Source organism: Hemiscyllium ocellatum, chromosome 33 (genome assembly GCF_020745735.1).
Source record: "Hemiscyllium ocellatum isolate sHemOce1 chromosome 33, sHemOce1.pat.X.cur, whole genome shotgun sequence".
Classification (NCBI taxonomy): Eukaryota; Metazoa; Chordata; class Chondrichthyes; order Orectolobiformes; family Hemiscylliidae; genus Hemiscyllium; species Hemiscyllium ocellatum.
Genome location: NC_083433.1, coordinates 18,994,311 through 19,009,674, shown reverse-complemented (window position 1 = coordinate 19,009,674; position 15,364 = coordinate 18,994,311). Strand labels below are relative to the sequence as shown.

General features: G+C 48.3%; 1 protein-coding gene across 3 annotated transcripts in view; it reads right to left on the bottom strand.

The window, feature by feature from the left end:
* LOC132831315 (CD276 antigen-like) overlaps positions 1–12,640 on the bottom strand; it is a 45,385-nt gene extending 32,745 nt beyond the window's left edge. For 2 of the 3 annotated variants that reach the window (XM_060849382.1, XM_060849384.1), the window contains exon 1: positions 11,856–12,640. In XM_060849382.1, coding sequence (XP_060705365.1) covers positions 11,856–11,908 — 53 coding nt within the window. In that variant the 5' untranslated portion in view covers positions 11,909–12,640. Of the gene's footprint in view, positions 1–10,077; positions 10,256–11,855 lie in introns of all 3 variants that reach the window. The other variant, XM_060849383.1, reaches the window with a different exon arrangement.
* Between the last annotated feature and the right edge of the window lie 2,724 nt (positions 12,641–15,364).

The following is a 15,364-nucleotide window of genomic DNA, read 5'->3' as shown; positions in this document are numbered from 1 at the left end:
GATTCTAATTACCCACTTTTATAGGCCGCCATGACCGCTGACATTCAGCTCAATGCCGAACAAAGACCGCTTTTCCGAAATAAATCCCCCCCCCCATTTCCTCATGGTTTCAATCATTGTTAAAGCCATGTGGTACCCAAAGGATTTGGGGCCCATGGTGCACGGACTCCGCAGTCTGCTGAAGGAATTGAAACCCCTGGACCCTGCGGATCCCGACCACATGCGGATTTCCTGTTTTGGAGAGGAGGAGTTTCCCTCATCTAAAGATATGACATTTACCTTGCAGACCCCGCAACTCTGCCCCTCCTATGGCAGCCCCTTAGTGCTCAATAATGAGCCACCATCATTATGGGCACGGCACTCCAATGACTCCGCCTCATACAGTCACTGTGAAACATCAGGGCATCAGACCATCTATCAGACACTACAATTTGTCACCAGCTGCCAACGAAGGTATAAAACCAGTTATTGATTCCCTCCTGGTGCCTACCATTAGCCCCTGCAACACTCCTATCCTCCCTGTTCCTAATACAGGAAAACCGGGATGGTGGAGATTTGTGCAGGAGTTGAGGGCAGTCAATGCCATTGTTTAGATTTAGATTACTCTCAGTGTGGAAAACAGGCCCAACAAGTCCACACTGACCCTCCAAAGAGCAACCCACCCCATTTACCCCTTCACCTGTTACTGTGGGCAATTTAGCACGGCCAATTCATCTAACCTGCACATTTTTGGAGCACCCGGAGGAAACCCACGCAGACACAGGGAGAATGTGCAAACTCCACACGCTGAGGCGGGAATTGAACCAGGGTCTCTGGCGCTGTGAGGCAGCAGTGCCACCATGCTCCCCAGACACCAATGCCATCCTTGCTAGCCTCCCTGCTGCTACCAATAGTTTTTCTGCCATTGGCCTCGGTTCGGCCTTTCTCTCCCTTAAACTGGAAAGCCAGTACCTTTTTGCCTTTACTTAGGGCAGCTGCCAGTATACATGGACACAGCTTCCCCAAGCATACACGGAGAGCCCCACCGAATATGCGTCTGCGGTACACCGGACCCTGAAGGACCTCCACGTGCCATGTAAAAACACCTTGGTTCAGTACGCCAATGATTTATTAGTGGCCTCTTGATGCCTTCGTGTGTGATACTGTTGCATTGCAACACCATCTGGCTCAGGACGGATATAAGGTCCCTGTTGAAAAAATGCAACTCTGCCAAAACACAGCACAATATTTGGGCTACAAACGTGTGCACGGTCTCAGAGCACTGCAGCCATCATGAACCCTTCTCCTCCCCTTACACAAACTGAGCTGTTGTCCTTTTTTGGGCATGGTGAATTACTGCAGACACTGGATACCGGACGATTGAGTTAGTGATGCGCCTCTCCGTCGGACATCCTCGCCAAACCTCACTGAACCGAACGCCTGAAATGGCCCAAGCTTTTAAGGAACTTAAACAGCGCTTAACCTCAGCACCTGCTCTGGTCTTCCCCGCTTACACGCTGCCTTTTCAGCTGTATGTTAACGAAAAGGAGGGATATGCGTCCAGCTTTCTAATACAACTGCGTGGGGATCTCCGACGTCCTGTTGCCTATTAACCTGTATAGATACCACCTGTTGTGAGGGGAATGCCGGCCTGTATCTGGGCTGTGGTGGCTGCTGCTGTAATGGTAAAAACGTCCACCCTTATTGTGCCGGATTATCCTAGCTCGGTTTTTGTTCCTCATTCGGTTTCCCTGCTGCTCAATTCAGCAGTGACTCAGCATTTTACGGCATCAAGGATAACTGGCTATGAGGTCGTCCTGTTTTCTCTCACTAATCTTAAGCTTCGCCATGCCCCCACTTTAAACCCTGCCACCTTTCTCCCTGTTATACAGCATTCCCCGGCAGAGGATCGTGATTGTCTGCATGTCATCCTAGTAGTTGTCACCCTGCATCCCAACCTCTCTGGAACTCCATTAGACAACCCAGACATGATCCTTTTCACAGACGGCTCCTCTTTTTGACCCTCCGATCACCAAAGGAACTTCTGCGCAAGCAGCCAAACTGGTTGCCCTTACCAGAGCCTGTGTCCTTGCTGGCAAGGGTTCTGTTACCATTTGCACCAACTCCAGACCTGCCTTTGGAGTGGTACATGATTTTGGAACCCTGGGAAACAGAGGATTTATTACCTCTTCTGAAAGGCCCTTGCAGCATGCCCTGCTCATCAACAATCTTTTACAGGCCATTATGCTCCCCTCCACTGTAGTGGAGATAAAGTGCACCTCCCTTACCGCCACTGATGACCCAATCGCCTGAGGGAATGCTCGCGCTGACCAAGCTGCTAGGTGAGCAGCATTACCTCCCACTGTATGGGTTTTACAAGCTCCAAAGACAGGGAAAGCAACAAAGGTTTTAGATCTAATAGAGGGGAGGCAGACTGCACAGCAACACACTCCACAAGCTCAGAACAACAGTTGGATGTGCATAGGAACGAAGGAATCCCCTTTAGGGCTAATGGTGCATCCTGATGGAAGGTTCATTTGTCCTAAAGCCTACTTGCATGTTCTTGCACAAGCCGCTCATGGGGTCGGTCATGCAGGAGAAGGGGGGATGATCCATGCAGTACTACAAACTTAGTATGAACCAGGCTTTGCAGCAGCAGCACAAGTATCAAAATATTTAATATGTCTACAGAACAGTAATGCTCAACCTTTAGCCAGGTATGATCATCTGCCAGTCCCAGACCGACCCTTTAATCATTTACAGAATGATTTCATTCACGTGCCAGCTATACAGTGTTTAAAGTACATGTTGGTTGTTGCTGACATGTTTTCTAAATGAGTAAAGGCCTTCCCCACAAGGAAAGATGATGCTAGAACAGTGGTCAAATGCCTCATGAAGGATGTGATCCCTAAGTTTAGAATTCCAGGGAGCATTAACAGTGACAGAGGTACTCACTTTCCTGTGGCAGTCACAGACAGTTTTACTAAAGCACTAGGCATCGTGGAGAAATGTCATATTCCCTATCAGCCCCAGTGCTCAGGCATGGTGGAATGGATGAATGGTACCCTTAAAGCCACTCTGACAAAGATCTTCCAGTACACGGGTCTACCTTAGCCAGAAGCTCTACTCTTTGCCCTGCATACCATAAGAAACTAGGTCAACAGAACCACAGGACTTACCTCATTTGAGGTCCTGAGGGGTGGGGTGGGGGGGGTGAAGAATGAGCTCCAAAATTTCCAGTGGATACAGCATTAATCTTGACACAGGAAGCTGTTCTGGATTATGTCAAAGCATAATCATCTGTAAGACGATTACCCATACCTATGATCGGGTAATGGAGGCCATTCCTGCACCTAGTGAAGACCCAATGCATCCCTTCCAACCTGGGGACTATGTCATGATAAAATCATTGGAAAAGAACTTCCTTTCTCTCAGGTGGAAAGGCCCGTACCTCGTCCTCCTGGTAAGCCGGATGGCTGTCAAGGTCAAGGAAAGACCTGAGTGGACGCATGGAACCTGCTGCAAGAGAGCGCCATCCCCAGGGGGACACAAGCAGAAAGCGCCAGAGGCATCAGCTCACCCCCCATCCACAATATTAGATTACTTACAGTGTGGAAACAGGCCCTTCGGCCCAACAAGTCCACACCGACCCGTCGAAGCGCAACCACCACAAACCCATTCCCCTACACCTAACACTACGAACAATTTAGTATGGCCAATTCACCTGACCCGCACATCTTTGGACTGTGGGAGGAAACCGGAGCACCCGGAGGAAACCCACGCAGACATGGGGAGAACGTGCAAACTCCACATAGACAGTCGCCTGAGGCGGGAATTGAAACCAGGTCCCTGGTGCTGTGAGGCAGCAGTGCTAACCACTGTGCCACCATGCCGCCCTATATGTAGAGACCAATCGCCATTTCAGTCTCTGTGCTCCTCATTGCCTTGTTCAAAGGCGAAAGTGGGGGCTGCAGATGCTGGAGATCAGAGTCAAGATTAGAGTGGTGCTGGAAAAGCACAGCAGGTCAGGTAGCATCCGAGGAACAGGAAAAAGCCCTTCATCAGGACATCGATTTTCCTGCTCCTCGGATGTTGCCTGACCTGCTGTGCTTTTCCAGCACCACTCTAATCTTGACATTGCCTTGTTCATACTGACTGTGCATGAGGGGTACAGGGAAGATGGAATGATGGACTCTATCACAATGGAGTTCATGTCAACACTTTTCTTCACATGATTTACACTTACACACAGAAGGTTAACCAGTCTAGCTGCTGGGTATGCGCCCTATCCCCATACACTCTAAGAGAGGAAACCCCTGAGACCCATCCCATTTAATGAATCTAAAATAGCTGAACGTGGTTGGAACAAAACAGGTCCTCCGATATGTCTACCTGCGGGGGAAGTAGGTTTGCCTGGGAGTCTAGGAGAAAGTGAGGACTGCAGATGTTGGAGATCAGAGCTGAAAATGTGTTGCTGGAAAAGCGCAGCAGGTCAGGCAGCATCCGAGGAGCAGGAGAGTCGACGTTTCGGGCATGAGCCCTTCTTCAGGAATTTTATGCCCGAAACGTCAACTCTCCTGCTCCTCAGATGCTGCCTGACCTGCTGATCCTTGCCTGGGAATCTCACAACTCTTTTATGCGAGACCCTGGCAGGGCCAATTCTGCCGCCAATAACAGGTTCCCTTGGGGGTCCGCAGGTTATGATATGGAAAAGTGTAAGGGTTGGTTCCGGCTTCACCACAACCCCTGACATACACCCCCCCAGCTCTGGTCCTCACTAACACCACAGGAAAGGGTACCCCAACTGGAACCATCTGCTTGAAAAGCAGCCACACGTCAGGGTGGAATGCTGGGACCAGTAAACGTACCCATTCTCTGCTTCTTACCCCGTCCGTGTGCTGATCCATTTCTACTGGGAGTATCCTGACCCTTGAAGTTCCCAACAAGACTACTACTAGTGCCAAGTTCACAACTCTTTGGACTGGAACTCAGACCAATTACTTGAGAACTTATAATGGTACCTATTTCATTTGTGACCATAAGGCATACCCTGGACTTGGGTAGTTCCTATCTAGGGTATGCGGGCCCCTTTACTTATGACTCACATTCCTCCCTGTTCTTGGCCTCGCACCCTAAAAACACTTCAGGGGCGATTAGTTTACACAGAGAGTGAAATGTGTGAGGAATGAACTTCCAGAGAAAGTGGTGAATGTGGGTACAGTTACAACTTTTAAAAGAGACTTAGATAAATACATGAATAAGAAATGTTTGGAGAGATATGGGCCAAATACAGGCAAGTGGGAGTAGCTTGGTTTGAGAATATGGCTGGTCTGGACTATTGGACTGAATGGTCTGCCTCTGTGCTGTATTGCTCTATGACTGACTATTTGTTTAAAATCAGGAGAGGTTCTGCATGAGTACACAAAGAGAAACAGATATCAATGTTTAGAGCTTCAGGAAAAGCAGAGGGGTGTGGATATTGTGCAAAGGGCAAAAGAACCAAGAGTGGCAGGAGTAAAATGTTCAGGATTTGAAATGCACTGCCCAGGAATGTGGTGGAGGCACCTTCAATTGCTTTGCCCCAAATAAATTTTGAAAGAAAGAAAATCACAGGGATATGTGGACCGAAAACTGGAGTGGAATTAAAGACAGCTGGAAAGAGCCAGTGCAGACCAGATTACTCAATGGCCTTGTCATGTGTTGAACTAATCCGTGAAAAATAATATCAGCACCTTTAATAATGAAACTCTTGTCACTCGTCCGCCAAAAAAAAAGGATATTTCTTTTCATTCTACGGACCATGGGAATTCCCCACTTAAAGATAGTTCCTCAGTGGGAACAGAAACAGTCATTAATTGTAGGGGTTTTCCAAATAGTCACCAGGAATAAAAAGAAAAAGGAGTTCCTTGTCCCGGGGTTCCTTGTCTCTCTTCCCACATCACTTCAGAAGTCCCCCACCTTCCTAAAGTGCACTTGCAATTACAGCAGCGCAGAGAGGTTTCTACAACAGTTGGAGCTCTTAAAGAGAAAAGGGAGCAGAGCAACGTCAACATGTCAATTTTGAAATGCAGAGTTACGGATTCTCTTCACATGCCAGTTGTCAGGCATAGAATTCACTCTCCGCAGACAGATCTAGACCAGCCATGCCCCCCTGTGTTTCAATTTCCTCTTTTGCATTCATTTGGCATTATTCAACAGCTCGCTGCAGTATTCAGTTTCATAATCTAGCCTAGTCTGTTTTCCAGCCAGAGTCCCCAGAAGCCTAAGGGATCCCCCAGCATAATGAAAGTATTACGTACAAATTTTCAGGTCATTTGTATCTTGAAATACTTTTCATTATTCGTACATTTTGAGTTCAGAAGAGGAAGAGGCAATTTAATTGCAACATAAAGTCATAGAGCCATAGAGCTGTACAGCATGGAAATAGACCATTTGGTCCTATTTGTCTATGCCGACCAGACATCCTAATCTAATCTAATCCCATTTGCCAGCATTTAACCTATATCCCTCCAAACCCTACCTATCCATATACCCATCCAGCTGCCTTTTGAATGTTGTAATTGTACCAGTTCCACCATTTCCTCCGGCAGCTCATTTGATACACGCACCATCCTCTGCATGAAAACGTTGCTCCTTAGGTTCCTTTAATATCCTTTCCCCCTCAACTTAAACCTGTTCCATCTAGTTTTGGACTCACCTATCCTGGGAAAAAGACCTTGACCGTTTACCCTATCAATGGCCCTCATGATTTTGTTAGCCACTGACCATCCAGGAAAATAGACCCAGCCTATTCAGCCTCTCCCTACTGCTCATACCCTCCAAACCTGGCAACATATCAATAGCCACCAAAGATTGGCTTTGCATATTGAGGTATGGCTAACATGGACAGTGATTAAGACAAATCCTGAGGCATCTTGGTTGGGTGGACGTGAAAAAGGTGTTTCCTTTTCCTTTATAACATTTCTTCAGTAGGTGTGAGCATCACTGTCTGGCCAGCATATTTTTGCCTACTCCATATTGCCCTTAAGAAGATGGTCATGAAGTATTTTGAACCTTCGTGAACTGCTGCAGTTCATTCTTAATAGGTGGCCCCACAATGCTGTTAGGGAGGGAGTTCCGCGGTTTTGAACCAACAACACAGAGGAACGGTGAGATATTTCCAAGTCAGAATGGTAAATGGCCTGGAGGAACCCTTGTAGACTTAGATTTAGATCTTATTGTCATGTGTACTCATGTACAGGAGTACAGTGAAAAGTGTATAATGCCGCCACACATGATGCTATCTTGGGGTCAAAGTAGCAAAATAAACAAAATTAAAAAGACAAGCATTACATTCATAAAATAAGTAGAAACATTTTTTAAAAATTAATAGTTAACATTAAAGCTCTTCTTAATATAAATTAGAAAAATCAAGGAATAAAGTTAAAAGTTCAACAGTCTTTGATAGCCCTCCACTTAGCTCAGCTATCTGTTCTCAATGCTGTCACCTCAGATACCAGGAACGGCCCTCACCTCGAGCCCTTCTCACACTGGGCTATAATGCCATCGCTGTTGCTACAGCTGCTGCCTCCCTGATCTCCTCCTGCTGCCCAGGCAGGACCCACTTGCACACCGAGAAACCGCCACACCGGGGCTGAGGGACTAGGGCAAGACACCGTCACGGACTGCCCAGACACCGGGTCGAGACACCGCCAAGCTGGGCCAAAAGACCACCTTGTGCCACCAAGAGATCGCGACAGGCCACCAAGAGACAGAACCAAGGGATTGGGCCAAGACAACGCCTCTCCAATGCTGAAGCCATGAGTGAAGGAACGAACAAAAGAAACACCCAGATAGGAACAAAAAGAGACAGAAGGAAAGACATAGAAAGGAGAAAGAAATGGAGAGAGTGGATGAGCTCTGACTGAAGCATCCTACACTGCCACCATCTTAGATTTGGTGTTCCCAAGCAATGGCTGCCCTCAAATTCCCAGATTGCAGTGGTCATGTGTTTGAAAGGCGCTATCTGGGGATCCTTGACATATTGCTGTGGGGAACCTAGAACTAGGACGCTGTTTTTAAATGTGAGGGTTTCCTATTTAAAACAGAGATAGGGTGCAATCTTTTTCTCACCAATTTTTTGGAGCACTCTTCCTTGAAAGGCAGTGCAAGTGGAGCAAGTATACCTTAGTGGGCAGCACGGTGGCACAGTGGTTAGCACTGCTGCCTCACAGCGCCTGAGACCCGGGTTCAATTTCCGACTCAGGCGACAGACTGTGTGGAGTTTGCACGTTCTCCCCGTGTTTGCGCGGGTTTCCTCCGGGTGCTCCAGTTTCCTCCCACAGTCCAAAGATGTGCGGGTCAGGTGAACTGGCCATGCTAAATTGCCCATAGTGTTTAGGTAAGGGGTAAATGTAGGGGTATGGGTGGGTTGTGCTTCGACGGGTCGGTGTGGACTTGTTGGGCCGAAGGGCCTGTTTCCACACTGTAAGTAATCTAAACCTTTAAGGCAGAAGTGGATAGATTCCTGACAAACAAGGGAGGAAAAGGCCATCAAGTGTAGGTGGGAAGCTAGGTCTATCAGATCAGCTAAAATTATACAGAATGGCAGAGGAGGCTCCAGAGACCATGTTGCCTACTCCTACTCCTAACTCATGTTGGTAATAAAAGATAATCATTTGTTCGATGGCTCTCTACTTCATTTTCATTTTTGTTTTGTAAAATATAGACATTGGGAGGTAGCAGGGAGTGCCTGTTGGGGCTTCACAGAATTTCACAATAAATTATGGGGTTCACTAAATGAAGTAAACCATTGTGCTAACCAACCCCTTCGTAAAAAAATGTTTCACTTGGAATTCCCTTTTGGATTTATTAATAACTCTTAGGTCTATGGTCGTAATTTTCACTTGAAACAGGCTGAGCGGTGTTGTTTTTAATATTGTTCCCCAAATGATTAAATAAGCGTTTTTGTTTGAAGTCTTTGGCAGCAGATCAACACCACAATGTGTTGTAGGCCATTCGAACCATCGAGTCCACACCGGCCTTCCAAAGATCTTCCCACCCTGTAACCCTGCATTTTCCCAGGGCTAATCTTAGCCTGCTCTTCTCTGGACACTATGGGAAATTTTGCATGGCCAATCCACCTAAACTGCACACCTTTGGACTGTGAGAGGAAACCAGACAGTGAGGAAACATCAACTGTTGGGATCTTAAAGTAAGTGAGGAATGCCTAGGTATGCAACAAAAACAGAAATTGCTGGAAGAGCTCATCAGGTCTGGCAGCATCTGTGGAGAGAAATCAGAGTTAACATTTCGGATGGAGTGACCCTTCCTCAGAACAGACTAAGTTTTGAAGAAGGGTCACTTGACCCAAATGTTAACAATGACTTCTCTCCAGTAGAGGCTGCCAGACCTGCTGAGCTTTTCCAGCAATTTCTGTTTTTGTTTCTGCTTTATAACATCTGCAGTTCTTTTCATTTTTAATTTCCAACTCTGGTTCCTTTGCTTAGAAAGGGAACACCACCCATGATACATGGATGCTGCCGGAACTGCTGTGCTCTCCCAGCACCACTGATCCAGAATCTGGTTTCCAGCATCTGCAGTCATTGTTTTTACCTCACCCATGATACAGGTTCACAGCTGAGTCATAGAGGTCTACAGCATAGCCCTTTACCCCGTCAAGTCCATGTTGTCAGCTATGTTAAGAACACATCTATCTCACTTCATGTCAGCTAGGGATCATTGGTTGCATGTTTGCCCGTGAATCACATGGTTTTGGATTCGTATCCCTGTTCAAAGGAACACAGCTGATAACTGAGTGCAGTTCATAAGGAGTGCCGCACTGTTGGAGGTACTGGCATTTGAATGCAATGTTTAGCAGAGGCCCGATCTGCCCTCTCAGGTGCTATTTTGAAGAGATGGTTTCTCCCCAGTGCCCTGATAAAATTCAACCTTTAATAAACAGATTACCACGTTGCTGTTTGGGGGACTTTGCCAAACACAACTTAGCCACTGTGATTCTCACAATATAGCAGTGACTATGTTTCAGAAGGTGTTTCATTGGCTGTAAAGCACTTTAAGACAACCAGCGGGTGTGAAAAGTACAATTTTGTTTATTACCTGTTCATGGGATATGGGTGTCACTGGCAGGACCAGCATTTATGCCCACTCCTTATGACCCAGAAGTCAACCACATCGTTGTGGATCTGGAGTCACGGATTGGTCAGGTCAAGTAGCGACGGCAGATTTCCTTCCCTCCAGGTCATTAGTGAACCATAATGGAGATGCCCATGTTGGACTGCGGTGGACAAGATCAGAAGTCACATGACACCAGGTTATAGTCCAACAAATTTATTTAAAATCACAAACTTTCAGAGCTGCTTTTGAACTATAACCTGGTGTCATGTGACTTCTGAATTAGTGAAACACATTGATTTTTACACCATTTAAGATCTATCTTTTTAATTCAAGATTTTAAAAACAAAATCACTATCTGCCATGGTGGGATTTGACCCATATTCTCAGCGTTTTAGTTTAGGTTTATCAATTAATAGGCCGATGACATTACCACAGCATCACTGATTATAGAGTCTTAGAGATGTACAGTCTTAGATCCAACCCGTCCATGCTGACCAGATATCCCAACCCAATCTGGTCCCACCTGCCAGCACCCGGCCCATATCCCTCCAAACCCTTCCTATTCGTATACACATCCAAATGTTGCAATTGTACCAGCCTCCACCACTTCTTCTGGCAGCTCCTTCCGTACACATACCACCCTCTGAGTGAAAAAGTTGCCCCTTAGGTCTCTTTTATACCTTTCCCCTCTCACCCTAAACCTATGCCTTCTAGTTCTGGACTCCCCCCACCCCAGGGGAAAGACTTTGTCTATTTATGCTATCTCTGCCCCTCATAATTTTGTAAACCTCTATAAGGTCACCTCACAGCCTCTGACGCTCCAGGGAAAACAGCCCCAGTCTGTTCAGTCTCTCCCTATAGCTCAAATCCCCCAACCCTGGCAACATCCTTGTAATTCTTTTCTGAACCCTTTCAAGTTCCACAACATCTTTCCTATAGCAGGGAGAGCAGATAGGAAGAACTCCCTAAACACGTAGTATTTCACTTATTCACAGGTCTACCACTGATGGGTGGCACAACATAAAGAAAGAAGCATATGTACAGTAACAAAGGGGCTCCTTGATAAAGTTTGGTCCTGACTTTGTCGTTTGTTTGTTGTGTCAGTCACCAAGACCTATTCCCAGTTAATCATTGCCGCTCTCTTCCACAAATGTCAAAGTAATCCTGTGGCTGACTCTCTGTGAAGTCCCCAGCACTATTCACCTGTTCTCTACCACACATTTGAGGCTTTGACCACGATCCCACGACTTCCCCACCCAAAACCCTTCATCATCCTGGTGTTGTGTGATTTGTTTTCTTTGTAAACTTTGTCCACCCCAGTCCTACACTGGTTCCTTCAAATCATTCTGACTCACTTTGCAGGCAGATCACTTCTGAACAGCAGAAAGTGTTGATCTGGCTTTTTTGAAAGCTCCCTTCCAAATGTTAATCCAATCCCCTAATGAAAGTCACTGTTGGCGGTTTACAACGCCTTTTTCAAAGACCACATTCTCTCTCCTATTTTTTTTAATTGAAAAAACAAAACTCCTGATCGACCAGGAGGCGGGGAGAATTCAGAGTGTGATGGCCCCTGCAGTCGAAGTGCCGCCTAGCAATCACGTCTTGATCCATCAAAAATGCAGATCAGACATTGAGATGCAGCTTTTGGGAGGGAAGCGGTGCTCCTGAAACGGTTTCGAGCGAGGGAGACACAAAGTTGGGGGGAAAAAAGTGAACACAGGAATTTTGCATAGGTTTACTCTCATAACTGATTATCGTACCTGAAAGTTGGCCTGTGTCCTGGGTCCATCTGAGGTGGGATAAAGTCCACCATGCCTTCTGTGGCGAAAGGTATTGAGAGGCACCAGACAGCAGAGACTCCAAATGTTAGACGTCCCCCTCTATTCTAACTCCTGATGTCCTTGTGCCTGGGACACTCACTGTCACCAAGTCTGACTCCCCAGGAAGGCTGGAGTCAGCACCGAAACCAGTTCTATCGCAGGGAGGGAAGTTAGACACTGAAACCTGGCAATCGAAAGTTGTGAGGACTTTTTCGAAACTTTCTTTTCTTTTTCTTCGAGCGCCCCCATGCAACCGCCCGCAGATTTTCCAACGCGAAGTTGCAATTTATAACTTTTCATTTCTTTCATGATTCATGCGGCCGGGGGAGGGGAGGGAAATCCCAAATGTTTCTTCACAATCTCCCAATCCAAAATATCACCTTCCTCCTCTGTCGGCCACACCTGTCAGAAATAAATGCGCGCCTTGTTCAGTCTTTCCCTTTCAAATAACTGGGGTTGAGGAAGTTCTACAAGTCACAGAGGATTATAATTTATACAGGGAAGTACATTTCTCTTGGCACCTTTCGCTGCTGCAGGACAAACCCAACACACTTCACACCTGACAAAACAAAAATCCGACAGCACCGTGGATGCTGAAAATCAGAAATAAAAGCAGAAATTGCTGGAGAAACTCAGCAGATGTGGCAGGGTTGAAAATGTGTTGCTGGTTAAAGCACAGCAGGTTAGGCAGCATCCAAGGAATAGGAAATTCGACGTTTCGGGCATAAGCCCTTCATCAGGAATGAGGAGAGTGTGCCAGGCAGGCTAAGATAAAAGGTAGGGAGGAGGGACTTGGGGGAGGGGCGATGGAGATGTGATAGGTGGAAGGAGGTCAAGGTGAGGGTGATAGGCCGGAGTGGGGTGGGGGTGGAGAGGTCAGGAAGAGGATTGCAGGTTGGGAGGGCGGTGCTGAGTTGAGGGAACCGACTGAGACAAGGTGGGGGGAGGGGGAATGAGGAAACTGGAGAAATCTGAGTTCATCCCTTGTGGTTGGAGGGTTCCCAGGCGGAAGATGAGGCGCTCCTCCTCCAGCTGTCGTGTTGTTATGTTCTGCCGGTGGAGGAGTCCAAGGACCTGCATGTCCTCGGTGGAGTGGGAGGGAAAGTTAAAGTGTTGAGCCACGGGGTGGTTGGGTTGGTTGGTCCGGGCGTCCCTGAGGTGTTCTCTGAAGCGTTCCGCAAGTAAGCGACCCGTCTCCCCAATGTAGAGGAGGCCACATCGGGTGCAGTGGATGCAATAGATGATGTGTGTGGAGGTACAGGTGAACTTGTGGCGGATATGGAAGGATCCCTTGGGGCCTTGGAGGGAAGTGAGGGAGGAGGTGTGGGTGCAAGTTTTACATTTCCTGCGGTTGCAGGGGAAGGTGCCGGGAGTGGAGGTTGGGTTGGTGGGGGGTGTGGACCTGACGAGGGAGTCACGAAGGGAGTGGTCTTTGTGGAACGCTGATAGGGGAGGGGAGGGAAATATATCCTTGGTGGTGGGGTCCGTTTGGAGGTGGCGGAAATGACGGCGGATGATACGTTGTATACGGAGGTTGGTGGGGTGGTAGGTGAGAACCAGTGGGGTTCTGTCTTGGTGGCGGTTGGAGGGGCGGGGCTCAAGGGCGGAGGAGCGGGAAGTGGAGGAGATGCGGTGGAGGGCATCGTCGATCACGTTTGGGGGGAGTCTTGCTGTCCTTGAAGAAGGAGGCCATCTGGGCTGTGCGGTGTTGGAACTGGTCCTCCTGGGAGCAGATGCGGCGGAGACGAAGGAATTGGGAATATGGAATGGCGTTTTTACAGGGGGCAGGGTGGGAGGAGGTGTAGTCCAGGTAGCTGTGGGAGTCAGTCGGTTTATAGTAGATGTCTGTGTTGAGTCGGTCGCCTGAGATAGAAATGGAAAGGTCTAGGAAGGGGAGGGAGGAGTCTGAGACAGTCCAGGTGAATTTGAGGTCGGGATGGAAGGTGTTAGTAAAGTTGATGAACTGTTCAACCTCCTCGTGGGAGCACGAGGCAGCGCCGATACAGTCATCGATGTAGCGGAGGAAAAGGTGGGGGGTGGTGCCAGTGTAGCTGCGGAAGATGGACTGTTCCACATATCCTACGAAGAGACAGGCATAGCTGGGGCCCATGCGGGTGCCCATGGCAACTCCTTTAGTTTGGAGGAAGTGGGAGGATTGAAAAGAGAAGTTATTCAGGGTGAGGACCAGTTCAGTCAGTCGAAGGAGGGTGTCAGTGGAAGGGTACTGGTTGGTGCGGCGGGAAAGGAAGAAGCGGAGGGCTTTGAGTCCTTCGTGATGGGGGATGGAGGTGTACAGGGACTGGATGTCCATCGTGAAAATAAGGCGTTGGGGACCGGGGAAGCGAAAATCCTGGAGGAGGTGGAGGCGTGGGTGGTGTCCCGAACGTAGGTGGGGAGTTCTTGGACTAAAGGGGACAGGACCGTGTCGAGGTATTGGGAGATGAGTTCGGTGGGGCAGGAGCAGGCTGAGACAATGGGTCGGCCGGGGCAGGCAGGTTTGTGGATTTTGGGCAGGAGGTAGAAACGGGCGGTGCGGGGTTGTGGGACTATGAGGTTGGAGGCAGTGGGTGGGAGATCCCCTGAGGTGATGAGGTTATGGATGGTCTGGGAGATGATGGTTTGGTGGTGGGAGGTGGGGTCATGGTCAAGGGGGCGATAAGAGGAGGTGTCCGCGAGCTGGCATTTGGCCTCAGCGGTACAAAGGTCGGTGCGCTAAACTACTACCGCGCCTCCCTTGTCTGCCGGTTTGATGGTGAGGTTGGGATTGGAGCGGAGGGAGTGGAGGGCTGCACGTTCTGAGGGTGAGAGGTTGGAGTGGGTGGGAGGGGTGGACAGGTTGAGTCGGTTAATGTCGCGGCGATGTGGCAGGGTGGTTAGCATGGCTACCTCACAGCGCCAGGGTCGATTCCAGCCTCGGGTGACTGTCTGTGTGGAGTTTGCACATTCTCCCCCTGTCTGTGTGGGTTTCCTCCCACAGTAACAGAGATGTGCAGGTCAGGGTGGATTGGCCATGGGGAATTGCCTGGAGTGTTAGGTGCATTAGTCAGGGGTAAATGTAAGGGAGTGGGTCTGGGTGGGTTGTTCGCCGGAGGGTCGGTGTGGACTTGTTGGACCTGTTAAGGGCCTGTTTCCAAAGTGCAGAGAGAAAGCAGAGTTAGCTTTTTGTTTCCTGAGGCTGGTACAATTATAACATTTACAAGAAATCTGGACAAGAAGGGTTTAGGGAAATTTGGGCCATATGTTGGCAAATGGGAGCAGATTGGTTTAGGATATCTGGTCGGCATGGAGGAGTTGGACCAAAGGGTCGTTTCCGTGTTGTCTCTATGACTGGAGGACGCTCCCTCAGGTCACTTTACACCTGATTGACGTCATAAGATTGGAATCAGGGCAGCCAATTTATGTACAGCAAGCTGCCACTAAACAGCATAGAGTCATAGCAATGTACAGCA